Raw genomic sequence first — 26,930 nt, 5'->3', positions numbered from 1 at the left:
AGAAAGATGAGGTAGAGCTGGGGAAACTCCAGCGCCCCTATTCCTCCGCGTGCCGCCTCCTAGCGGGAGAGCTACACGGGCTTGACAGCTTTCAACCTCCCTCGGATCCGCTTCTCAATTCAGTTTACCGAACTATCCCCGTTCCCCTAAAAAAGCGAAGGTGCCAACGATCTCCCCGTTCCGCGGACTGGACACCCGCGCCGCTCTAACCCAAACGGCTTTACCGTCCGCATCGGTTACCGGATTCTCAACGGTTCCCCAACGGCTACAACGGGCGTCTGCCTGGCAAAGAAGGAAGGAGGTGCTGCCGAGCGGCTTCGCCGCCTAAAACCACTCCCCACGCCCCCTAGCCCGGGAAACGCAGAAGAGAAGACGGGCGGGGAGCAGAGGTTCTCCCCTCCTTAGCCACAGCTGCCAACAACTACCGCCCCTCAGCCTCGCGGGCTTTTTGAACGGACCGGAAGTAGAAGTCGAGCGACTTCCGGCAGCTGGACTTGGAAAAGCAAGGAGTGTCGGGAATGGCGACCAAGCGGCTCGCGCGGTACTCGAGGGAGTTCGGGGTCGGGGGCGGGTAGCTCCGGGTCCAGCGCTGGCGTTGGCCGCAGAGCAGGGCACGGCAGGTGGCATCTGCGGTGAGGGCCTCTATTCCCCGCAGCCCCGGCGTCTGCGACCTGCCCTCTCTGGCACGGTTGGAAAGGCGCCTCCCTGGACCTCGGTCTTCAGCCTTGGGCCACCTTCTACCCGAAGGCGACAGGAGCCCGAGGCGGACGAACCCTGGGGCCTTGACTGTGTGGCCTTGAGCCAGTGCCTGTCTATTTTAGGCCTTGGGAAACGACTGGACGTGACAGTGCCCTGCAGACTGGTTGGAGGTCTCAGGCCACACACTGAATCCGTCAAGGTGTTCAACCTGTTTGAAATGCTCGTTCCTCGGTGCTGTAAAGAAATAGAACTTAAACTTAAATTTAATTTATTTAGTAAGGCCATTTTTACTTCCTGCAGAAAGGGTACACTCGCCAGCAGTTTTGCCAGGAGAGTACACTGAACAAAGGAGACAGGGTCATTTATAACGTGGCGCGTCCACCCTACTGCTGTGTCCGGTTTCCTTTGGCTGGAACGGGACCTCACATTCTGTATTTGTCCCGATTGACTAGCAACATAGAACTTTTTAAAAGAGGCAAAGGCAGAGGAGAACAAAGGAAGAAGGAAGTAACTTGTGGAATGCTGAGAAAGGTAAAAACACTTTTAAATAAGGAAGAGGAACAGGCTATGACCTAATGTTTGATTGGACCAGTATAAGCATGCCAGGGCAAATATTTAGGCTAAATTGTGGGAGCTAAGAACATAAAGTACATTGATTTCTTTATTATATCTAGCAGATATTTAAGAATGTTAGCACAGGTCTTTGAATAAATTTTGCTCTAAGAGAAGTTACTATTTATTCCTAATTAGACGGGGAAGGAAGTCTTTGAAGAGGAACCTCTACTTTACTTTTTACAAACCCATTTTCTAGTGATCTTTTTTTTTTTTTTTGAGACGGAGTTTTGTTGCCTAGGCTAGAGTGCAGTGGTGCGATCTCGGCTTACCATAACCTCTGCCTCCCGGGTTCAAGTCATTCTCCTGCCTCAGCCTCCCAAGTAGCTGGGATTACAGGCATGCACCACCACACCCAGCTAATTTTGTATTTTTAGTAGAAATGGGGTTTCTCTATGTTGGTCAGACTGTTCTCGAACTCCCGACCTCAGGTGATCCACCTGCCTCAACCTCCCAAAGTGCTGGGGTTACAGGTGTGAGCCACCGTGCCTGGCCTAGTGATCCTTTTAATTCACAATATGAATTATTGTGTCCTCCCTGATTCCTGGACGCGCTATGCATATTTCTGATTACTAGAAAGATGTAATATAATAGCAAATAGCATGAGCTTCAGAATTGGACAGTCTTGGGTTCACATACCAAAGCTATGTTCTTTGGCAAATTAAGAATCAGTTTTCTCATCCATAAAATATAGGTAGGAAAAGTTTCTAGCTACTACACTTGTTGAGGATTAAAGGAGGCCATCATCTTAGTTTAATTTTAGTACCTGCTATGTAGTAAGCAGTCAATAAATGATATTTATTATTCCCAAATCCTGGCACTTCCCACTCTTAGCAAACACAGAAAACTACAGGAGGTGTCTGCCTAGTTAAAACTCTACCTGCTAATACCAAGTAGTTTGTTTTACTTGCACTTAAGACCTCAGTAAGCTCTTCTCTTTTTTTCTTATTTTATTTTATTTTATTTATTTATTTTTTTGAGACAGGGTCTCGCTCTGTTGCCCATGCTGGAGTGCAGTGGCATGATCTCGGCTCACTGCAGTTTCCACCTCCCGGCCTCAAGCAATCCTCCCACCTTAGCCATTGAGTAGTTGGGACTACAGGTATGCACCATCACGCCCCAGCTAGGTTTTATAATTTTTGTAGAGACGGGGTTTCACCATGTTGCTCAGGCTGGTCTCGAACTCCGGAGCTCAAGCAATCCACCTGCCTTGGCCTCCCAAAGTGCTGGGATTACAGGCATGAGCCACTTTACCTGGCCCTATCTTTTGTTTCTTTACCCAGATTTTTAAGCTGGAAGACTGAACCATGTCCTACATTGTCTTGTCTTCTTAAAACTGCACTGTACACATAGCAAGAGCTTAAAAAATGCAGGGGGAAAAATAAGATTTTCAGTGCATTTTTACCTCTACAATCAAATGATTGTAGGAACTCAAATGAGTTACTCAGTATTACTGTAAAACAAGGGTAACATAAAATTAGTGTAAATTGGCTGGACACAGTGGCTCAGGCCTGTAATCCCAGCACTTTGAGGGGCTGAGGTGGGAGGATTGCCAGAGTTCAGGAGTTCGAGATGAGCCTGGGTAACATAGTGAGGCCCTGCCTTCAAAAAAAAAAAAAAATTAAAACTAATGGGCCGTGGTGGCACGCATCTGTAGTCTTAGTCAGGAGACTGTGGTGGGAGGATTGCTTGAGCCCAGGAGATTAAGGCTGAAGTGAGTGGTGATCATACCACTGCACTGCAACCTACGTGACAGAGCAAGACCCTGTCTCAAAAACAAAACCAACAAATTAGCCTAATTTGCAAATATGTACTTTCGAGGCCTGTGCAGGTAAAGCCAAAGTCCAGTTCGATTTCCCCTCAGTCACAATAAATAATGAGATTGTTGCCCAGTACCATTAGTTTGGTAGCCTATTCAAACAGGAGTGTGAATGAGTTCATTGATCATATTTGGATTGCTTCACATTTTTAGGCAGCTTGGATTAATTAGGAGAAAGTCAATTGCGCCAGCAAATGGAAATCTAGGAAGAAGCAAATCCAGTGAGTAGTATGCTTAGTTTCTTTGCATTTTGTAGCCTTGCATTTTCAGCACTGGTAAAGCATAAGAACAACTTGATCTTTTGCAGAGCAGTTGTTTGACTACTTAATTGTCATTGATTTTGAATCAACATGCTGGAATGATGGGAAGCACCACCATAGCCAGGAAATAAGTAAGTCTGGGCTACGAATGGCCAAAGCTGGCACTAGATGAGTCACTTTAAAGTTTATAGATCCGAATCAGCCAAAAGTTTAAGAAAACAGGATGGTCTATGCATTGGTAGTTTAATGCAAAACTTACGTTGAATAAAAAAGAGCAAAATCTCAAATACCTAAATGTGTTATTATATAAAATAGTTGTTTTATATTACATACAACACCTCAATGGCATAGAAACTGAAAAAAATACCTTTGCAAAAAAAGTAAATTTTATATTCCATATGGTTTTTATATTTATTTAATTATATTGTTTTCTTTTAAGATGACATGCTCATAACTTCAATATTTTGACTTTAGCATAACTTTATTATAACCTTTATGTCACACTGCTTTGGTCATTTTAGTATGCTTTTACTGAAAACTGGTTGTTTAATTAAAATGGTAACATGTTTAATTTAGGATGATTACAGGATTAATTTAAAAATTATTTATTCAACTGTCAATTGATTATTCTTTCATTTAGTTGAGTTTCCAGCAGTGTTGCTGAACACATCAACTGGACAGATTGACTCTGAGTTCCAGGCTTATGTTCAACCTCAGGAACATCCAATTCTTTCAGAATTTTGCATGGAATTGACAGGCATAAAGCAGGTATGATGCAAATTTTAAAATTCAGAAGTCAGTTTCAAAAAGAAAAGTTATTATACCATTTGGAATTAGATTTATTTAGTGTTAGGCATGATGGCTTATGCCTGTAATCCCAGCACTTTGCAGGCTGATGTTCGAGAATTGCTTGAGGCCAGGAGTTTGAGACCAACCTAGACAACATAGTGAGAACCCCATCTCTACAAAAAAAAAAAAAAAAATTTTAAATTAGCCTGACTTGGTGGCATGTGTCTGTAGTCCCAGCTTCTTGGGAGGCTGAGGCTGAGGTGGGAGGACCACTTGAGCCCAGGAGTTTGAGGCTGCAGGGAGGTATAATCTCAGTCTATCCTGGGCGACAGACTTTGTCTCTGAAAATAAATGAATAAATAAGTAAATAAATAAATAAGATTAGTGTTATTCTAGATTCAGGACTCGATTTATGTATTTATTTATTTATTTTTCAGACAAAGGCATGCTCTGTTGGCCAGGCTGGAGTAAGGTGGCGGGGCTCACTGCAACCTCTGCTTCCTGGGTTCAAGCGATTCTCATGCCTCAGCTTCCTGAGTAACTGGGACTATAGGTACACACCACCACATCTGGCTAATTTTTATATTTTTAGTAGAGACAGGGTTTCACTATGTTGGCCAGGCTGGTCTCGAACTCCTGACCTCAAGTGATCTGCCCACCTTGGCCTCCCGAGGTGCTGGGATTACAGGCGTGAGTCACCTCAGGACTCGATTTAAAAAGCAAAGGAACATACCTGTAATCCCAGTACTTTGGGAGGCCAAGGTGGGTGGATCATCTGAGGTCAGGAGTTCGAGACCAGCCTGGCCAACTTGGCAAAACCCCGTCTCTACTAAAAATACAAAAATTAGCCAGGCATGGTGTTACACACCTGTGATTCCCACTACTTGGGAGGCTGAGGCAGGAGACTCACTTGAACCCAGGAGGTGGAGGTTGCAGTGAGCTGAGATCGTGCCACTGCACTCCACCCTGGGCAACAAAGCAAGACCTCGTCTCAAAAAAAATAAATTTTAAAAATTAAATAAATACACAGCAAAGGAAGAATAATGTTATAAAAATGAGGATCAAATTGATTTTATGGAAATTAAGTGACTCAAATTTGTCTATGATTTATGTCAGTCTGGACTTAATGATCATATTTCTGTGTGATTTTAGTTTTTATCAACCTAATCTTTCTTACCTTGGTGGGTTCTAAATATTCTTTCTTTCCCACGTGTTTTTACCTCTTTCCACTAAATAAACTCTTTGCCAGATAGAACCACTTTGTTATGTCTTCCCACAGTACACTGTGTTTTCATGACTTGGCATTTCTGATTCTTTTAAAACCATTAATCTTTCTCCACAGTTATAAAACATGCTAAATAATAATGGAATTTGATTGTTGAATTCAGCTTTTGTGACTCTCTACTCAGGCTCAAGTTGATGAAGGAGTCCCTCTGAAGATTTGCTTATCTCAGTTCTGTAAATGGATTCATAAGATTCAGCAACAGAAGAACATTATTTTTGCTACTGGCGTTTCAGAGCCTTCTGCTTCTGAAGTAAAATTATGTGCATTTGTTACTTGGTCAGGTAAAGAATAAGTTATACCTATTAATCACAGATGGGTAGCATTACCACTATGTAATTCTTTATTTCTAGTTTTATACTTGCTAACCTAGAATTATATTTGTTAATCTTCTGGGCTAGGAAAAAAAATTTAAATGCCTAGCAGATATTAGCCAAGAAAAGTAAATTAATACATATTTTTTAAATTAACCTTTTGGGATACCTTAAAATATTAAGCCTGAACTTAAAAAAATGTTTCTAGAGTTCCACTGTTAAGAATTAAGCAAAGATGATTTAGTGAACACTCTTATGCTATTTTCTACAGTCTTCATCAGCTCAACATCCTTTGCTTTTATGCTTTGACACTTAAAAGAAAAAAAAAAATGAGCCATTTAAAGTAGGTTTTTTGTATGACTGTGTTAGAGCATTGCTGTTAATAGTCATTAATAGCAATACTGTGTCATTGATAAGATAGCATTGATAGTCATATTTGGTTTCCAGTTACTATAAAATGTTTGGTTTCTCAATAACATTAATATTTTCCTAGAATATAGAAAATATAGTCCTTGTAATTTAACATGTTACTCTTCTTTCTGAAATAAGGTTTTACTGGGTGTTTAAGAAATCATTTTGAAATTTAGTCATCAACCTAACTTGTTAATAGTAAGTTATATAAAGTGAATAATTTTTAGATATTAGCAGAGCAATGAAATCATACTGTTCTATTTTATATGATCTTCTAGCATTCTATTTGTAAATGGTGGCAGCATAAGTAAAAAATGCTGGCATCATTGACTTTGTTCTATTTTAATGTACCTAATGCAGACTGGGACTTGGGGGTTTGCCTGGAGTATGAGTGTAAAAGAAAACAGCTGTTAAAACCTGTGTTTTTAAATTCTTGGATTGATCTCAGAGCAACTTACAAGGTAATGGTAAAAAATGGGGGCATGTTTACTTTTTTCTATTGAAAAATGATTAACTTTTATCCTACACATGGGCATGGGTTTCTGCAAATAAGATACTTTCTTTTGTACTGGTCACATAAATGCATTTCTTAAAGTATTTAAAAACAACACACAAAAAATAAGCACATTCTAAATCTAATAGAACTAAAAATTATGAAAAGTGTTTAATACATAGTCTTTAAAATAGTAATCTTCTTTTAAATATATCTTTTTTTATTGGTTAGCTTTTCTATAGGAGAAAACCAAAAGGACTAAGTGGTGCCTTGCAGGAAGTAGGAATAGAATTCTCAGGACGAGAACATTCTGGTTAGTATACATTAAAAATTATGTAAGCCATTTGACTTTTAAAAAATACTTCATATGAATTTCATTTTTTGGTAATGTCATTAGTAAGGGATATCTTCAGCCTAAAAAAAAAAAAAACTCCTAATCTAAACAATTCACATTGTTTCTAAGACTTTCAAATTACCACTTTCATAAACTATTGTAAGATACACTGCCATCTAGTGGCTTTCTAGTTGCTAAGAAGAATGAAAAGAATGAGCCAAATCAAATGGAGATTAAACAAGTGCTCAAATAATAGAATGGACTAGTGAAAAAACTGAACAAGACTATTAGATTATTCACAAATCCTGGTTCCTGCAGAACGCTGGCCACATTTTGGGAAACTGTCTAATACATTTTCATATTCTCCTCTATAAATGTGGATGAGCTTGTCTTTCACTGGTAATGCTGCCATAGCCTTCCACTTCCGAGACCAGTTTATCATGATTAAAATTAGTAGATGGTCATAAAACTAAAACTGTGTTCCAATTTCTACACAAGTGGTGTTTTTCTTTTTATGTTATTTCTTTAGTACTAAGGAAATAGTACTAGTACCACTAAATTCAGTGTTTGATATCTGTATCCTCAGGGTTGGACGATTCTCGGAATACTGCCCTTCTTGCTTGGAAAATGATCAGAGATGGTTGTGTAATGAAAATTACAAGGTCGTTGAACAAGGTTAGTAGTGTCTTGCCTTTTTATTCTGTCATCTCAAACTTCATAAACAGTCATACGTTCTTTGAAACGTAGATTTAATGTGTGCAGTCATTTATAAATCAATGACATTTCTCTTTTTTGTCATAAAACTGTATACTGAAGAAATTACGAATGCACAGTTTCTAAAGCTGTTGCATTTGTCTGTGGAATCATAGGTTCCCACTAAGAAGAATTCCAGCATTCTGGCCAGAAATTTGAATACAATTCAAGTTGAAGAAATGTCTGCCTGTAACATTAGCATCCAGGGTCCCAGCATATATAATAAGGAGCCTAAAAATACAATAAATCCTCATGAAAAAGTTCAAATGAAGTCAATTTGTGCAAATTCTCCTATAAAGGCACAACAGGATCAATTACAAGTAAAAAACAATATAAAAGCAAGTCTTCATCATGTCAAAAGTTCCTTACCTCTTTTTAATACTAAGTCCTCTACTTCTGTGGGGCAGTTGCAGTCTCCTACCTTGAATTCACCTATCTATATGCAAAAGCAAGGAAAAAATGAACATCTTGCATTTAATACCAAATCTAAGGCTTCAACAGTTGGTTCAGAATTGGTACTTGTTTCTACCACCGTTCCAACTGTTCATCATGTTTCTGATTTGGAAATGAGCTCTACTCTGGACTGTTTACCTGTGTTGGCTGATTGGGAGGATGTGGTTTTACTGCCAGCATCTCAGCCTGAGGAAAACGTAGACTGTACAGTTCCCATTAGTGACTCAGACTTAGAGATTTCATTTAATTCTGGAGAAAGATTAATGGTTTTGAAAGAATTGGAAATGTCAAGTCATGAAAACTTTGGAGACATAGACGAAACTCCTCAAAAATCTGAGATTTCTAAGTCTATTGTGTACAAGAGTCCTCACACTACTATTTATAATGTAAAAGAAGCCAAAGATCCAGGTTCAGATATTTCTGCCTTTAAGTTACCTGAACACAAATCAAGTACCTTCAACAGAGTTAATGCCAATATGTCTCATCCTTTAGTTTTGGGGAAACATCCTCTTCTTTCAGGTGGTACCAAAAGGAATCCATGCAGTCCCCAAGCTTTCCCACCAGCAAAAAAACAACCCTTCACTATTCATGAAGAAAAGCCTACATCATCTGATTGCTCCCCAGTAAGCAGTTCTTCCTGGAAGCGTCTCCCATCTATATTAACTTCTACAGTTAACCTACAAGAGCCTTGGAAGAGTGGGAAAATGACACCTCCATTATGCAAGTGTGGTCGGAGATCTAAGAGACTTGTTGTTTCTAATAATGGACCGAACCACGGAAAAGTCTTCTATTGTTGCCCTATCGGGAAATACCAAGAAAACAGAAAATGTTGTGGTTATTTCAAATGGGAACAAACACTTCAAAAGGAAAGAGCCAACAGCATGGTTCCATCTCATTCCACAGGGGGTCTCACTTTTAATTATCCAGAAACAAGCCATATTTGTGACAGAAATTTAAGTATTTCCACCAAAAATTCTTTGAGACTCAGGCCTTCAATGAGGAATTGATAACCTTTCATGTATGAATCCTAATTGTTCCTTGAATTTCCAAACATGAGTATTCTGATAACATCTTACACTATTTTATTTTTATTTTATATATTCATGTTTACTGCATTTACCATACTTTCTTCAGGAACCACAAGTGTAATCTTTTGTAAACAGTATTTATTAGATTACATATAATAAGCAACAATAGTATATGATCCTTCTTTTATAGTTAGACCTTGAAACAAGTCTAAACTATTTTTAAATTATTTGCAAAAAATGTGACTAATAAAAATCCCTAGTCTATTTTCAGGTAGATTCTTGTACTTTGAGATTATCATAATCTTCTGATATTTTATATTTTTCTAAAAACTTTTATAAGTTCTTTAGTTTTATTTCATGGCTTGAACATTGGTTCTGATTTGTATATCAACATATCAGAAGAATTAGTCAACTAAAGTTTGAAAACCTATGTAGCAGAGATCTGGTTCAGAAACTGCTTCTATACTATACATTTAAAAATTAATCAGCAATTGATGGTATTATTTTTATATTAAGAAATGATAGGAACATTGACACTAATGTGGAGGAATTTGCCAAATATTTTATTTCAAAATTTAGCCTCTGATATCATAACCACAAGATATTTTAAATCAACAGTTTCTAAGCATACTACCACAGTTTTTATGACCTCTCCATCATCTTGTGGTTTCTAGAGATTGACAGATACTATGTTTGTTTTATAGATATGGTAATTAATGAAACAACTTTAAATTGTCTTCCATTCTTTCTTCCTCAGTTCATTTCTTTTTGTCTTCCCACTGATAGTCTTTGGCAGCTCTTGAATAAATTCTACCTGTTGGCATCAAGGGGAAGAAAATTAGCCTGGAAATTTTTATCTTTACATAAAGCCAATTATATAGCAGTTTGATTATGAATTCTAGGTGGAAGAATTAGAATAGTCTTTGGAATGGGTTTTGGGTAACAGCCAAAATAGGGAAAAGGGTATTGTTAGGAAACTTGTCTTGATATTAAGTATTTACTGTGAGTCCAGTAAGCCAAAGGACCAAACAAAATAGGTTCAGGGTTTCATTTTAATCTCAAAGATTCTGATTCTTACCCATATGTCATCAGTTCAGTTTGGGACATGTGGTGCAGCATGTGTGAAGAAAATATTCATTCAAATGTAAAAATAAACAGTTGAAATTGTCCACAACACTGAGCAAATATTCGTTATAATTAGGATGCCTACCTTTCTGGGATATTTGTAAGGTGCTGTAGTTTTTTTAACATGCTCCTGAATCTCCTTTATTAGTTTTTCTTGATCATGTGACTTGTAATCAGGATTTAGAACGACAAAAGCCTTTACTACCTAAAATAAATATTTGAAACACCAGGAAAATGAGTTATGCATTTGTATGTTTTAGTATGTCTTGTTTGCTTGCTCTGAGAATCTACATGCCTGGTGGGGTGGGCCAGTGTGTTTTAATAAAGTTTGATCCCAGCTCTGTGCTCTTAAGCCAGCCACTTCCTGGTCTGTACCTAATACAGGAGAGCTTCTGGGACCCCTCTAACAACCCAGCCTCATCCAGCCTAGCCCTCAGCATGGGGGATTACTTATAAACAGTAGTCACGCTGAGTTTGCCATGTCTTTGTTGAAGGGAACAGTTCACAGAGAACATGCAGTCTTTATACAAGGCTGTGAAGATTCCAGCAGCTATTTTTTTGTTGCTCTGATCCATTTCCATGGCCCTGAGGAACAAGAGTGGAAATCATGGTGGCCTTTAACTGGCAGAAGCCAAGAAAGATGTTATTACTTTATGCTTACAAATCCTGTTCTCCAAATTTTATCCTTCCTAGAAATGTTTTTGAAAACTCTGCCTAGTTTTTGGACCTGTAATGGAGAAGACAGAAAGATAGGCCATCCCTCATAGCCCCCTTTAAAAGTAAAAAAAGTAAATTTGGAGTCCTGTCATTTTCTCTCCTAGGGCACTACCAGGACTGCCATTTACTGCCTTCCCTAGAGGCATGAGTCTAGGTGCATCAACTAGTATGTACCTCCAACGCCAGATTACCAGCCCGGAGCTGGCTATGGAATGATGCTTCCCTGTAGGCACAGTTCCAGGAGAGTCCCCTGAAGCTTTTTTATGATTAAGTATCCTGCACTTAAGTGCCTGAAATCTTATTAAATTCAAGGATTCGTTTGTCCAGCTTAAAGATAAGCTGGCAACATTTCCTATCCACTTTGATCTGGGAGTAAAGATTTCATTGAAAAGGAATTATTTGAAACAACAAATTACCAGGACAGCCATTTGGTGAGAAACAAAGACTTGAAGTTATAATTTTTTCACATATTGAAAACTGTTCACCAGTGGGCAGTTTTACATTGTATGAACAATTACCCATTTTTGTCTTTACCCGAAACCCTTGTGGCCAGGCACAGTGGGTCACGCCTGTACTGCCAACATTTGGGAGGCCGAGGTGGGAGGATTGCTTGAGCCCAGGAGTTCGAGAGCAGCCTGGGCAACATAGTGAGACTTTGTCTCTAAGAAAAACAACAACAACAACACTTGAACATTTTTAATTTACATGTGCCATGGGGCAGTTGTGAACCCTTGTGTGTGTGTGTGTCTATGGATATAATTTTGTTCCATTCACTTTTTGACATTTTATAAAATGCATTTGTAGTTATGCTAGCTCTGCTGCATTAACATTTTTACAAATTAAAAAATTATGCTTGTTGTAAGTGAGTCATTCAAAGGTAAATTATTTTAAAAACTGCAATACTGGTTCACATATTGACGGTTTCTACAACTTGGATAGTCTCTTTTATCTTTTTAAACTACTGCAGAAAATGTTAAATTAACAAGGAACAACCTAACATGGGTAAGAGTATGAACTCTGAAGTCAGAACAGCTGGGTTCAAATCACAGTTTGTTGTGTAATGTTGGACAAGTTAGGTAATCTCTTTGTGCCTCAGTTTCCTTCTCTGTAAAAGAGATTATGATGATTAAATGAATTAGCATAGATGTATAATGCCTGGCACATAGTAAGTCATCAAAAACATTAGCTCTTAGTTGTAGTCTTAGAATTACAAGAAGTTTGGGTCTTATTTTTTAACCCAGAATCCATAAGTGGGCTTCAAATCTCTATGAAATTCTATGCAAAATCTTGTATTTTTCTGAGAAAAGTCTATGGCTGTGCCATTCAATATGATAGCTGCTAGCCACGTGTGTCTATTTCAATTTAAATCAATTAAAATTAAATAAGATTAAATACTGTCAGTCACACTAGCCACATTTCAAGTGATTGATAGCCATGCATGGCTATCGCATTGGATGGTGCAAATATAGAACATTTCCATCACTGCATAAGTCTTAACAGTGGCCTATGGTTGTCTTCACATTCTCAAAGAGATATGTGATCCCAAAAATTTAAGAACCTAGTGATCTAGACACATATTCCACAAGTCTTTCACATTCCAATGTTAAAATGGTATTTCAAATCCAAATATTCTTTTTAATCAATTCTGGAACTTGCTACCCAATTACCCTGCCTGGCAGGACCCAGCCTAGAGAAGGACCTAACCCAGGTAGAATAGGCCTGGCAGCAGAAAGGGAGGCATGGAGCACATGGCCGTTTTGTTCATGGATACCTCGTTTGAGATACCCACTCACATCTTCTACTAGGAAATGCTGCAGCCTACCACTGTTGGAAAACTGGCCACACTTTCCCCCTCACTCTGACTAATCCAAGCCCTATGCCAAGCCCCCGGAGCTGTGAGGGGACCACAACCCACTTATAGACCTTTCCTATATTGTACGCTAGGATATCAGGTGGCTGCCAAGCCAACCCTGTTCCGAAAGGCTCAGCTACCATCCTGTCCCTAGTAAGCACCTGTCTAGGTGGGTAAAACTGATGATGACTAATGGTAGGGGAGAAGTACAGGAAGAGCTAAGACTCGTGAAACCTTGCCGGTGATGTTCAGAGCAAAGAGACCAGCCAATAATCACTGACTGTTTTCCCTGCCCTCAGCTGCCTGGAATATACCCTTTCACAGTAAATAGCGATTGTCATCCTAGCAACTTGACAAACTACCAATTCCCAGCCACTGGGCTATATCTGGAACAACTTTGGGCCATCCAGGAGGACTTAACAGGGTATCTTCTGGCATCAAAGATCAGTTAGGGGAATCAGTCCTGGGGGGAGATCCACCCTCCACTGTAACATGCACATCTCCCATTTTTACCTTAAACTTTTTTATTTTTATTTTTATTTTTATTTTTTTGAGACGGAGTCTTGTTCTGTTAGCCAGGCTGGAGCACAGTGGCACGATCTTGGCTCACTGTAACCTCCCCGTCCCGGGACCAAGTGATTCTTCTGCCTCAGATTCCCAAGTAGCAGGGATTACAGGCGTCTGCCACCATGCCTGGCTAATTTTTGTATTTTTAGTGGAGACAGGGTTTCACCATGTTGACCAGGCTTGTCTCAAACTCCTGACCTCAGGTGACCCACCCACCTCAGCCTCCCAAAGTGCTAGGATTACAGGTGTGAGCCACCGTGCCTGGCCTGCCTTAAACTTCAGGACCTATTTCGTCCCCTGAGATTGGATACCTTCTAACTCTGCCCTGTGCCCTGTGCTTGAAGCCCTATACCTAGGATTTGAGATAAGGAGCTTGAATACATGGTACAGAAAGTTCTGGATTTGTATTGACATCAGTGTCATCTTCAAAACTTGGATTCAGTGTTAGAAGGGATATGGCTTGAAGAAATACTTGTGGGAACTTGTAACTCAGCTAGAGAAACCCTAGGGGCATGTTGTAGACACACAGGCAAAACGCAGGAGGCTGCCTGGCATGGTACTTTTAAGCCAAAATACTGTGTGGTCAGCCCCAATAGGAATGGGCTTTCAGGACACCTGTGTTATTCAGAGTTTATTTCCTGAAACCTCTACTTATTTACCTACCAAGACTGCTTATGGTTACCTCAGTTCCAGCCTCTGGTTCCCACTTCTGACATCTGATGCCAGCCCATTCTCCTTCACTACACCAGGGACCTCGTTGGTTTCCAGACCTTCTGGGTAACAATTTGATCCCATCCAGCTGACTTCTGTCACCCCATCCTGATGTGAGCCTGGGTTACTGGCATTCACACCATCTTTGCCCTAGTCCACCACAGAAGGAATTCAAATTCTTTCTAGTACATATTTTCAGCCTTATTTTGTTTGTCTGTTAGGATCAGAGCTGCAACTCATAATTCAATCTTATTTTGTAGCAGTTCTTTCTGACTAGCATATTTCTATCTGACTTGCATATTTAGTAAATGAATCATTTGGTTAATTCTGTTTCACTGAGCTACTGTTTGTAAGTATGTGTTAAATTGCCAACAAATTATAAAGTTGACATGAATCAGTTCTTTTACCTCTCCTCTGATGGGGTCTGGGCTGCTGACAACAGCTGACTCTGCAACTGAAGGGTGTTCATTCAGGGCATTTTCTACCTCAAATGGTCCAATTCGATAACTAGAAACACATATGGCAGGAATACATACAGGTGATTGGCAGGTTCACTCTAGAACACTGATGATCAGTTAACACAGACATATGCACATATGGAAAAGAAAGTTACCCAGAGGATAATATGACATCATCTGCTCTTGCAACAAACCAGAAATACCCATCTTTATCCATATATCCTCTGTCCCCAGTGATATAGAAATTGCCTCGTAGAGTTGAAGCTGTTTTTGAAGGATTATCCTGCAAAACAAATAGCATTTTGTTGTTATGGTGAATCCAACTCTTCTGGTCAATTGGAATTTTTTTTTTTTTTTTTTCTGAGACAGTCTCACTCTGTTACCCAGGCTGGAGTGCAATAGTACGATCTTGGCTTACTGCAACCTCTGCCTCCCAGGTTCAAGCGATTCTCCTGCCTCAGCCTTCCAAATAGCTGGGACTATAGACATGCACCACCACACCCGGCTAATTTTTGTATTTTTTGGTTGAGATGGAGTTTCCCCATGTTGGCCAGGCTGGTGTCGAGCTCCTTACCTCAAGTGATCCGCCCACCTTGGCCTCCCAAAGTGCTGAGATTACAGGCATAAGCCACCGCTCCTGGCCCTCAATTGGATTTTTAAATGTTCAAGGAAGCAGAAAAGTTTGGCTCCTTTGAGAAGCATTAGAGTTAGGAAGAGATAGATTGTGAAAATAAAGATGAAATTCCAGCATGGAGCTAGCCCGACAGAAGAAAGGTAAACTACAGTTACAAAGATTAGTCATGTTTCCATCTTGAGATTTTTCTTAGATAGATTACAAAATAAATATTGCAGTAGCTCAGAGGAGTAAACTAAATTAAGTCTTTTGCTAATTGATTAATAGATAATGCTGGTAGGAAAAGAGAGAAGTAAATACTCAAGAGTCAAAAGAAAGCACTGACACCTAATAAAGAGCAGACAGGTTTGTTTTGTTTTTGTGCTTTGTTTTGTAAACAATAATAGAATTGGTTCTGCAAGTCTGACATAAGAAAAAACAAGATACTGTTACATTGTATCAAATACACTGGCAAGTAGCATCTGGATCTTTTATTATATGATAGAGACTTTGCTCTAATTTGTATACTGTGATTAGAGATGAAAATATTGTTGTAAACAGTAAGGAGCTTAGAAAGCCTCTTGTGAAAGACATTTGCTTAATCCCACCACCCCCGCATCCCCTGTCCCTCTCACTCTTCCCGAAAAGAAAGAGCACTAACTGGATTTCAGGAAAATGAGTGGGTTTTGTTTGATAATTGAGAGGATCAGGGGATGTTAAGAGGCTGTCCTCTTTCTAGGGTCCCTTCCTCTTGCCTTCATGGACCTGGAACAGTGATCTGGCCTCAGGGGACCAGCATGCTTTTCTTCAGCAAGAATTTGGGTATTTCTTCAATTTCTTGTCTTTTGGATTACTATTCAGGACAACCAATCTCTCAAGAAAGGGTCAAGTACCTATCCTAGGTATGTTTTGTGGCAAACAGGGATTGTTACCAAGCACTTGAAAAATAAATAGAAAATGAGATTATTTAGTAAGTCACTTACTACGTAATGAGTAAAAAGGCCAAATGGTCGGTTGGGTAGAACTTGAATGCCAATATCTCCTTCCTGTCCAGGAGGTAGAACATTGCCATTTACATCTACAATCTAGGATAAAATAGAACAATTTATTTAAGGAAATTTTTGTTTAATGTCGCAGCTTAAATATTAACTTTGCAAGTTTTATTTTGGCTTTTGCCATTTAAAAATGAAGACTTAAAAAAAATTTTGTGTGTGTGAGACAAGGTCTCACTTTGTCACCCAGGCTGGAGTGCAGTGGTGCAATCATAGCTCATAGCTCACTGCAGCGTCAAACTTCTGGTCTCAAACAGTCCTCACACCTCAGCTTCCCAAGTAGCTGGGGCTACAAACACATGCCATTATGCTCAGCTAATGTTTATTTTTATTTTTTGTAGGGATGAGGGACTCGTTATGTTGCCCAGGCTGGTTCCTGGCTTCCAGTGATATTCCAGCCTTGGCCTCCCAAAGTGCTGGGATTATAGGCATGAGCCACTGCACCTGGCCCAAAAATATTTTAAATATACTTTAAATTCCTAAGAGAAATATATTTACTTAAATTCTTATTGCATAAAATATTAAATACAGGTTACCAACATGTGAAAGCAGGATAAAATTTTTTTAAAATTTTACCATCCAGCAATAATCACATTTTGGTAATATCCTTTGAGACAATATAGATAAATAGAAAAATAGGATTGCTGGCTGGGTGCGGTGGCTCATGCCTGTAATCCTAGCACTTTGAGAGGCCGAGGCGGGTGGAACGCCTGAGGTCAGGAGTTCAAGACCAGCCTGAGCAACATGGTGAAACCCCATCTCTACTAAAAATAGAAAAATTAGCCGGGCATGGTGGTGGGCACCTGTAATCCCAGCCACTTGGGAGGTTGAGCAGGAGAATTGCTTGAACCCGGGATGGGGAGGTTGCAGTGAGCCGAGATCACTCCAGCCTGGGCAATGAGTGAAACTCCATCTCAAAAAAAAAAAGAAAAAAGAAAAATAGAGTTGCTTTATAATATACAGTTTTGCCAACCTGCTTTTATCATTTAGCAATAGGTCTTGATTATCTTTTCCTCTTGATAAATAAATATCTTCATTACTGGTTTTCAAACTTTGTTTAGCTGTGGAACCTACAGAACCTTACTTCAGAAGCCCAATATGAGTAAACAGGAAAAGGGGAATATTCTCTGGTTGACAATGGTAAGTAAGCCACAGCCTTGCTCTCTTACCCTCTCTCCAATCCTCATCATTCCCTGAAGTGTCTACCAGTAGCTAGCATTTATTAAGTACTTACTACATGCTAAGTAATTAATGCTAAACCTTTAAGTACTTGACATGTACCTATTCCTCACTGTAGCCCTATGTGGTTAGAATTTTTATGCCCATTTGACACATGAGGAAACTGAGGTGTGGAGAGTTTAACACTGTGCATGATTGAGCTGGAATCCAAATCTCACCACTTACACTCCAGATCATATGTTTTTAATCATTACACTCCTCTGTGCAATGCCTCTAGAGAGTTTAATCCAATTTAAAAAAATCAGATTAGCATTTCTCAAGTTGATTGCTGATTTTATACATCAGATTTTGCTCTAAATGACTTTTAGCTGTTTCTAAGTATCAAAATTCTGCTTTTATATATATTCTCCAGATACCTTCAAACCTGAGGTGTGGCCTGCATGGAGAATAAGTATAATACTTATCTAGCACTTTCCAAAAGGAAAGGGGCTTATGTGCTGAATGAGAAACTTAAATGGCAAAGGAATTCTAAGCGTAAAAACTTCTCTTTAAGCTCTTGCAAATAAAAAAATATAAATTCCCACCCAGTTATCTAAAGAAATATGTGGTTCCAGGTATGAAGGAATTATTGATGGAAAGGAAGTATTTTAAAAGTTCCAGTTACTTACAGATTTTAATAGATGGGAATATAGATAAAATCTTCTGTGTCTGGGGAGAATCATGTTCCTCATTGTTCATAGGGTCTTAAAATGTTTAAACATGAAAATTATGAGTATTTAAAAGCAAACAAAGAAGATTATAAAGGTTGGGCTTTGAAGTTGTAGGAATCTGATATTCACCTGGTTGGAACACATCCCCAGATGCCAGAATGTTACTGCAGATGCCCTTAGCTAAGGAACAAGAAGCCCCATAATAATGGCCCGTGGAAAAGAGTTAAAAATGACTGGGGATGCAGGCAAAGTACTGTTTTCCTCTCAGCCTCATCATATTTGCATTCAAAGATAGCTGCTCTAGAAAACCACTGGGCTCAAATTAATGGGGAGCAGGTGGGGGTACCTTGCAGTTGGGATCACTGTGAATACAGCTGTGCCTGTAAGACCCTGATAGCCATGCATGTTGGGAATTGCTATTAAGGAAGGAAGAAAAAGAACATAGCTGTGTTACATATCAACTTCCCTGTAATGCAGACATGAGTGTGCTTAATTATCAATATTTCTTTCTTCAACCTAAGGTAGCCTGTTAACCAACAAACTATTGTTAAGCCTGTTTGGGCTCTCCTACCATTTTTTATTAGATAAGCTTTTCAAAGAGGAATGTGAAAAAATAAAAAAATAAAAAATAAATAAATAAATAAAAAGAGGAATGTGAGGGAGAAGTAAATAACAGTACCCATCTTTTGGACCTTTATTATGTACTAAGCATTCTGATATGCTCTTTAAACATATTGTCTCCTTTAATCACCACAAGAAACCTATGAAATCAGTTCTGTTATTATTTGGGTTACCAACCATCTGATACTGAAGTGGTGAGGGGTTGTCGGGGGGTGGTTCTTCAGGATGTATTTCCTTAAGTGCTAAAACCAGATAAGTCCCAGGCAAACAGACAGGTTGGTCACTCTAGTCCCAACTTTACAAATTAGGAAACTGGAACTTACAGAGCTTTAACAGTGTACCCACAGACACTCAGACAGTGAATAGCAGAGATATAGTTGAACCACTAGGCTATCCTATCTTGAGACCAGGTTTCCATAGCAAGGTTAAAGTGAGAGAAAGGACCCAGGATCTGGTTTATTCTATAAAGAGTTACAGCAGCAATCAAGCTCATCTAAACTCTCTCAAACTTACTTGATCCTAAAAACTACTTGGGGGTGCTTGTTAAAATCACAAGATTTCAAATTTCAGAGTTCCACTCCAAATCTATTGAATTGGTCTCTCCAGGGGCCTGAGAATTAGTATTTTTAACAGATATCCATATGATGTTTATGATCAAACAAGCTTGGGAAACATTTATCTAAGAGCTGTACTCTGTTAATTCATCCATATTTTTGCTGCTTTTGCTGTCTCTTAACGCACAGATCGGTCTCTGAATTAAAATGGTTCGAACTTACTATTTCCCAACTTTACAATGGGTGAAAAAGATAACCATTCAGTTGAAACCATCTTTCTCTCTAGATGCTGGGCAGCAACAGTAAGTCACAGCTCCCAGTCAGCCATGCATTTGTGACTTAGGATGTTTTCAACTTATGATGACTTATTATTTTGGGACATAACCCTATCATAAGTTGAGGAGTGTCCAAATTAGTGTTAAGTTCCTTTGGCTACACCCAGCTTTGAAGCTTGGTTGATCTGAGAACAATTTTAACCCTATATAAAGCTTGCTGATGGGGAACTGGAATTCCCCCTAGGCATCAGGTGGTAGTAGTGGCAGTGGATACAGAGAGGCTGGAAATGGCCAGGCAGGCTTAGGAGCAGAGAGGGAAAGTGCTGCAGCCACTGTAAACTGAAGCCTCTTCGGGCCTAGTTGACCTGCTCAGAAGGTCTTGACCTCCCTTGCCTGAGAGGACCAGTGTTGTGTTGTGGTTAAGAGTGCAGATATTGGAGCCAGACTGCTTGGGATTGAATCCCAACTCTAGCAGCTATTAGCTGTGTGACTTCTGGTGAGTTCTTTTACCTTTTTGTGCCTTGTTTGTAAAATGGTTCTAATATTAGTATGCTTCTCATAGGGTTTCTTCTGGAAATTCAATGGGTTAATATTTATTTATTTAGAGACAGGGTCTTGCTCTGTGGCCCAGGTTAGAGTGCAGTGGTGTGATCATGGCTCACTGCAGCCCCAAGCTCCCAGGCACAAGCAATCCTCCCATCTCAGCCTTCTGAGTAGCTGGGACCACAGGCACGTACCACCATGCCTGGCTAGTTTTTTATATTTTTTTGTAGAGACAAAGTCTCACGTTGTTGCCCAGGCTGGTCTTGAACTCCTGGGCTCAAGTGATGCTCCCGCCTTGGCCTCCCAAAGTGTTGGGATTACAGGCGTGAGCCACTGCATCCAGCCTAATGGGTTAACGTTTATTAAATGCTTAGAACTGTATGGTACAATATAGGTATTTGCAAAATAATGGAGACCAAGAAGCTAACATTTCTAATCATTTTCACATATTTATAAAAATTAAAGTATCATGGAAGTAAAATGGAATCACCACCATAACAAAGAAAGTTTATATGGGGGTAAGCGGTAGGTAGGTAGTGTACAGATTGGGTTGTTAAACATTCTCCTGGAAGGGGATGTGCAAACCTTAACATCGAAAGCAGGAGAAGGTTTTCCCATTGAGCCAGGTTTAATTTTCATTCCCTTAAAATTTCCACAGATTAGCACCTAGTTAAGAAGAAGAAAAAGTAAGATAACATTACAAGTCACTTAAAATTTATTCATCTATCATGCATTCATTCAACAAATTATTTATTGAAAACTTACTATGAACTAGGCTCAAAATGAATGCTATACTCTCATGGAATGTAGTGATAACATATAAATACATGCATATGTATAAAATATAGTTATAACAATAATTACTCATATATCCATATTTATCAAAACATGAGTATATTAACATTTGCATTTATATTAGCATACTTGTTATGCTATTTCTAGTTAATGAATTTTTCAATTTTTGATTTTTATTTTTGATATTTTCATTTTTTACCAGATGATACATTCTCATGGTTCATAAATTGAAGCATTATAAAGACACATTGTGAAAAGTTTTTTCAACTTTTCCCTTATCTATTTCATCTTACTCCTCCCTCTTCTACAAAATAACCACTGTTGTTCTTTTTTCTTATTTCATTTTTTGTTCTTATTTCATTCATTTCCTCTAGAATTTCTTATTCCTTATCTCTATGAGCTCTTTAAAAAATCCTTTTTAGAGTATGGTTGCTAAGGAGTTGTCCAGCAAACTCTTAATATTTCAGGCAGCAAGGATCTCAGCATTTTCCATTTTGAGGCAGCCCTAAATAATATACTTCCCTATCACACTGGGAGGAATTCTTTCTTTCAGTAGATCCAGTATTATTTCATTTAAAAAAATATTGTAATGCCCTTACTCTGATCCATTAACAGTGGTGTTTGTCAATGAATGGCTATTTAAACAACTATCTGTTAACAGAGCTTTTTTGCAATTAGGTTCTTGCAAGCATTGTTTTTTTAAACATTTTCTAACCACTCAACTCCTATCCCTCAAATAATCATAAGGAGACTGTGGACACTTTGGTTTTTATTCATCTGACTAAATGGAGTCCAGCTATGTCTTTTCAGTGAGGTCAGGTACCGTTTCAGTCTGTCCATATCCTTCGTAGATATCCAGGCCCGTCTTGTTTCTCCATTTTTCAGTCACGTCAGGGGTGATTGGTTCCCCAGCACTCACACAGTGCTTTAAGCTTTTAAACTTATAGCTTCTCAGAAAACCAGATAAGTTAGATTTAGGAGGAAAAATGGAGAGAAGTGAAGATTAAGGATTATTTCTTATGAACTTCAATATAAAATGTTTTAGTCGCTTTTTAATTCCTCTCCCTAGCACAAAACAAACCATTTTACCCCATAAACATATACAACTACTAAGTACCTACACAAATTAAAAATAAAAATATTAAAAAGATAAATCATTCTAATATCATAGAATGATATTAGAATACCCCAAATACTAGTTTTTCTTTACCCCCCTTTTTGTGGTGGAGGTATAATTTATTACAAAGAAGGTCATTCTGTTCTTAGGGAAGGTACCCCATAATAACATTTTATTTTGTTTTTATTTTTATGTTTTCATGGAATGCTTCAAAAATTTCCATGTCATCCTTGTGCAGGGGCCATGCTAATCTGCTCTGTATCATTCCAATTTTAGTGTATGTACTGCTGAAGTGAGCACCATAATAACACTTTAAATCAGCAATGAAAAGTACCAATTGTTTGGTTAAACTGATGGTGGGATATTTATACAATGGAATACTATACAGCTATAAAAAATGAGGAAGCTCTTGGACAGTGCTGCCCAGTAGAACTTTCTGTTATATGGAAGTACTCTGTAATCTGCTGTACCCACTACAGTATATGCTAGCCCTATATGGATATTGAACACTAGAAACAGGACTAGTATAACTGAGGAATTGAATTTTTAATTTTACTTAATATTTATATTGAAATAACTAGCTGTGGTTAGTGGCTACCATATTGCACAACACAGTGCCAGAATGTATTGTTAGAGGAAAAAAGCAAGGTGCAGAACTGTGTGAATCTTGTGATACCATTTATGTTTATAATAGAGAAGGAAAGGCCAGGTGTGGTGGCTTACACCTGTAATCCCAGCACTTTGGGAGTTAGAGGTGGGCGGATCACCTGACATCAGGAGTTCGAGACCTGCCTGGCCAACGTGGCAGAACCCCATCTCCACTAAAAATACAAAAAGTGGCAGAACCCCATCTCCACTAAAAATACAAAAAGTAGCCAGGCATGGTGGTGCACACCTGTAATCCTACATGCTCAGGAGGCTGAGGCAGGAGAATTGCTTGAACAGGAGGCGGAGGTTGCAGTGAGCCGAGATTGTGCCACTGCACTCCAGCCTGGGCAACAGAGCAAGACTCCGTCTCAAAAAAAAAAAAAAAATTGAGACGGGGAGAACACACGTGTATCAGTTTGTGTATTTTCGGGGAGAATAGACAAGAAACTGGAAACTCAGTTTGCCTCCATGGAAGAGGACTGGGTCACTGGGACAAGGTTTGAAGCAAGACTTTTCACTATGTATTTTTATATACCTTTTGAATTTTATGGCAGGTGAATTATTTCCTATTAGATAATTAAATAACATCAGTTTAAATATATTTACCTGTGATATGAGCTATAACAAGAAATACATAGATGTTGAGTATCCTTAATCTGAAAATTCAAAATCCAAAGTGCTCCAAAATCTGAAACTTTTTTAGCACCAACATGATGCTCAAAGGAAATGCTCATTGGAGGATTTCAGGTTTCATGTTTTTGGATTAGGGCAGCCCAACCAGTATAATGCAAATATTCCAAAATCCAAAACAATCTGAAATCCAAAAGACTTCTGGTCTCAAGCATTTTGGATAAGGGATACTCAACCTGTACTGGGTCTTCATCCTGGGTTCCTGGCCCAGAGCTTCTAAAACCTTTGTAATTTCCCAAGTGATGGGTGTGCTAGGAGTATCTTTTGTTCTAATATTTTGCCTTTGACTCTAGTTTCTGATACAGAGCTTCTAAATTCCATGGAATTTCCTGGGTAATAGAATTGTCTTTTGTTCTCATGAGGCGACTCTCAATGGGGCTCCCATATAGGGGTTGGTCACAAGAAAGACTAAGCCAGGAACAGAAGCTTGGCACTTTCAGCCTCACCTCCATCCTTCAGGGAAAGGAGAGGAGCTGGAGATTGACTTAATAATCAATCATGCCTACATAATGGAGCCTCCAAAAAGATCCCTGAAGTATGAGGTTTGGAGAGCACCACGTGCCGGAAAGGTAGTGCACCCCCACTCCACAGGGATAGAAGCTGCTGCACTTGGGACCTTGTGGACCTCACCCTATGTACCTCTTCATCTGGCTAGCTATTCATCTGTAACTTTTATCATATCTTTTATAATAAGCTGGGAAATGTAAGTAAGTGTTTTCTTGCACTCTGTGAGCCATCATAGCAAATTACTAAACCCAAGGAAGGGTCATGGGAACCTCTGATTTGTAGCCATTTGGTCATATGCGCAGGTGACAGCCTGGACTTGTGATTAGCATTTGAGATGGGAAAGAGTCTTGTGGGACTGAGTCATTAACCTGTGGGATATGATGCTGCCTCCACGGAGATAATGTCAGATTGAATTAAATCATAGGATACTCAACTGATGTTGGAGAATTGGTCAATTCGGGGAAAAGATCCCTTACATCTGGAGACCCAGAGTATTGAGTGTTGTGAATATAGTAAAATAGTGTTTGCTGGGAGCTGAGTTATGAGGATGCAAAAGCATAAGAATGATATAATGGACTTTGGGTACTCTGGGGAAAGGGTGGGAGGTGGGTGAGGGATAAAAGACTATACATTGAGTACAGTGTATACTGCTTGGGTGATGGGAGCACCAAAATCTCAGAAGTCACCACTAAAGAACTTATTCATGTAACCAAACACCACCTGTTTCCCAAAACCCTATTGAAACAAAACAAAACAAAACAAAAACAAAAACAAAACAAAGAGAAACGGGGGTTGTTTTTCTTTTTGGATTACCAATGAACCCTTTCAAATGGAATCAGCAATAGAATAAAAGATATGCATCCTCTTTTCTATCTGCTGGGATAAGGTTCCAAATAGAAACAAGTTCTCTACTTTCTCAGCTCAGAGAAAGCCATCATCCAAAAGATTTACCATCTTCTTACCCATAACCACTGGGCTTAGAGCTATAAACATAGCTGAACCCTCACTTTCTTCTTGTTTGGGGGATCTTGCCCTGGTCACAGTAATTATCATTTACAGAATGCAGGCAAGAAGGAGAAAGAGGAAGAGGAGAGATTGCTAAATCCTGTGTCTACTGGCTTGGAGCTATGTTTCAGGCAGAAAGATCTTTTATTTTATAGCTTCCTCTTCTCCCCTCTCCCCACTAGATGCCTATTTACTAACATTTCTTACCTGGTCATATCATTCTGTACAAGCATTCGGTATACAGTTGGTGCTGAACAGAAGACTGTGATGGGGTACTTGGAGAGTGTCTGCAATTTAGAAAAAGCAAACTCTTGGTCTTACTACAACTTAAATAAGTGCTTAAATGTCTTTGGTTGACACAGCACAATTTAAACATTGTTTATGTTAATGTAAATACATTCTTACCTTTTCTTGTAGAATCATCCCTCAGTGTCTGCAGGATTGGTTCCAGGAATGCTTAAGTCCCTTATATAAAATTGTATGGTATTTGCATATAACCTATGCATATCCTCCCGTATACTTTAAATCATCTCTAGATTATTTATACTGCCTAAAATGCTATGTATATATTTGTTACATGGTATTTTTTATTTGCATTTTTTTAATTGTTGTATTTTGTTTTTGGTTTTTCTCCCCAAATATTTTCAATATGTGCCTGGCAGAATCAGAGGCTGCAGAACCTGTGGATACAGAGGGGGCCGAGTGTATCTTTTCAGGCTTATTGACTTTCTGGATGTGACATATCTTAAATCATATTGTCTACTCTGATCTCTGCAAGTTGCTTTATTCACCAGTTCTGTCAGCCATACTGCTTAATGCATTTCTAAATATTGACCTCTTTGTGCTTTGGCTTACTTGCAAGATAGAAGTCGGCTCAAAACGGGGTAAATGGTGTGTGAATACACATGCTCCCTGGATCCACGGAGAAAAAACACTGCTCCATGCAGACTTTGCCCAGCCCGTATCTGAGGTATTCCACATCACATCTGAGGGTGTCAAATCTAGCCAGAACCTGGGAAAACAAAGAGTAGCCCTGATGTACATAGGAAAATAAATATAAAAGACCAGTACATAAGTCATCATCTTTGCAGTTTTGACACTTCAAGCTGCACTTTTGTGGAAGTATACCTTCCATTTACAGATAATCCTAAACCAAAACTGCTGTGGGTGTGTGCAGTCATTTTCGGATATCCACTTGTTCCACTGGTAAAGAATATGGCCATGATCTCATTGTGTTTTGTCTTCACACAGGTGTGGCTGTCACTGGCATGTCTGCAAAGGAAAAACTACAATGACTGCATGTTAAACACAGCATCACAGACTGTTACCACTGAAAAATTTTGAGAAGCTCTCCACTTGAACCTCTTCATGTCATGAATCAGGTGCCAGTGGCTTAGCTTGAATTACAGGGTAAAAGCCATCACTTTCTCTATCCTTTTAGGTGCTTTCTAGAATCAAAACTAAACTTTGTCATCAAAAGCCCATTTATAATAGCTGCTTTCCTAGCTTTTTATTCTATGATAAAGAAGGATTGAAGCATTTTTAAAACTTGAGATTTTTATCATACCTCCAGCAGAGTAAGGAGTCTGTGTGATCTTGCAATCATGGATAAGGAAGAATTTTCCCCTTCCCTCCCCTATGGATGCTTTAAAATGTGATTTTTTAAAAAATGAGTATGTTAATACAATACATGTTAGTAAAAGCCATGGGTACTGATGGGCCAACACACTACAGCCTACTGGCAAAATCTGACTTGCCTCTTGTTTCTGTAAATAAAATGTTATTGCCCATTCATTGAGGTATTACCTGTGGTTGCTTTCACACTACAGTGGCAGAGTTGAGTAGTTGTGATGAGACTGACTATACGGCCTGCAAGCCTTAAGTATTTATTCTCTGTCCCTTTTACAGAAAATGTTTGCTGAAGCTGGGCATGGTGGCTCACGC

At 39.0% G+C, this 26,930-nt stretch overlaps 3 protein-coding genes and 1 non-coding gene across 20 annotated transcripts in view; 1 reads left to right on the top strand and 3 right to left on the bottom strand.

The window, feature by feature from the left end:
• REXO5 (RNA exonuclease 5) overlaps positions 1-1,040 on the bottom strand; it is a 53,577-nt gene extending 52,537 nt beyond the window's left edge. Inside the window, exon 1 of one of the 3 annotated variants that reach the window (XM_055100129.2) lies at positions 459-1,040. In XM_055100129.2, coding sequence (XP_054956104.1) covers positions 459-627 — 169 coding nt within the window. In that variant the 5' untranslated portion in view covers positions 628-1,040. Of the gene's footprint in view, positions 1-224; positions 307-458 lie in introns of those variants that run through there. The other 2 variants (XM_055100130.2, XM_008964463.5) reach the window with 2 other exon arrangements.
• ERI2 (ERI1 exoribonuclease family member 2) lies at positions 2-26,930 on the top strand. Of its 14 annotated transcripts, none has more exons than XM_034939917.4 (11): positions 2-541; positions 3,284-3,351; positions 3,438-3,521; positions 4,031-4,158; positions 5,589-5,745; positions 6,547-6,647; positions 6,911-6,992; positions 7,600-7,688; positions 16,030-16,192; positions 17,404-17,482; positions 26,238-26,930. In XM_034939917.4, exons 1-10 carry the CDS (start codon positions 519-521, stop codon positions 17,442-17,444), a joined length of 936 nt encoding a protein of 311 aa, XP_034795808.1. In that variant the 5' UTR covers positions 2-518; the 3' UTR covers positions 17,445-17,482; positions 26,238-26,930. The 14 variants fall into 14 exon arrangements, with proteins under 14 accessions (XP_034795808.1, XP_034795807.1, XP_054956107.1 ...); XM_034939916.4 differs by having other exon boundaries at positions 16,030-16,112; positions 26,238-26,928; XM_055100132.2 differs by lacking the exons at positions 16,030-16,192; positions 17,404-17,482; positions 26,238-26,930 and adding exons at positions 2,297-2,413; positions 7,883-10,607 and having other exon boundaries at positions 5-541.
• The window catches only part of ACSM3 (acyl-CoA synthetase medium chain family member 3), a 47,087-nt gene continuing 29,857 nt past the window's right edge, over positions 9,701-26,930 (bottom strand). For both annotated transcript variants that reach the window (XM_055100136.2, XM_003812070.7), the window contains 10 exons: positions 26,115-26,258; positions 25,842-25,998; positions 25,194-25,273; positions 21,843-21,966; positions 20,810-20,890; positions 16,274-16,375; positions 14,833-14,960; positions 14,627-14,726; positions 10,458-10,577; positions 9,701-10,061 (listed from right to left, as the gene is read on the bottom strand). In XM_055100136.2, the coding sequence (XP_054956111.1) occupies positions 9,975-10,061; positions 10,458-10,577; positions 14,627-14,726; positions 14,833-14,960; positions 16,274-16,375; positions 20,810-20,890; positions 21,843-21,966; positions 25,194-25,273; positions 25,842-25,998; positions 26,115-26,258 (1,123 nt within the window). In that variant the 3' untranslated portion in view covers positions 9,701-9,974. The remainder of the gene's footprint in view (positions 10,062-10,457; positions 10,578-14,626; positions 14,727-14,832; positions 14,961-16,273; positions 16,376-20,809; positions 20,891-21,842; positions 21,967-25,193; positions 25,274-25,841; positions 25,999-26,114; positions 26,259-26,930) is intronic.
• On the bottom strand, positions 22,330-22,436 carry LOC112437508 (U6 spliceosomal RNA). The gene has a single exon (XR_003026105.1). It is a non-coding gene; the product is annotated as a U6 spliceosomal RNA (small nuclear RNA).

Source organism: Pan paniscus, chromosome 18 (genome assembly GCF_029289425.2).
Source record: "Pan paniscus chromosome 18, NHGRI_mPanPan1-v2.0_pri, whole genome shotgun sequence".
NCBI lineage: Eukaryota > Metazoa > Chordata > Mammalia > Primates > Hominidae > Pan > Pan paniscus.
The sequence above is the reverse complement of the archived record's forward strand: the minus strand, read 5'-3'. Positions and strand labels throughout refer to the sequence as shown.

What these genes read in the sequence shown, in the direction of transcription:
- ERI2 (XM_008964464.4), top strand. Translation starts at nt 519, where the DNA reads ATGGCGACCAAGCGGCTCGCGCG. An exon ending in CCACCATAGCCAGGAAATAA is followed by an intron (nt 3,522 to 4,030) that starts GTAAGTCTGGGC and finishes TCTTTCATTTAG; the next exon opens with TTGAGTTTCCAGCAGTGTTG. An exon ending in ATCTCAGAGCAACTTACAAG is followed by an intron (nt 6,648 to 6,910) that starts GTAATGGTAAAA and finishes TTTATTGGTTAG; the next exon opens with CTTTTCTATAGGAGAAAACC.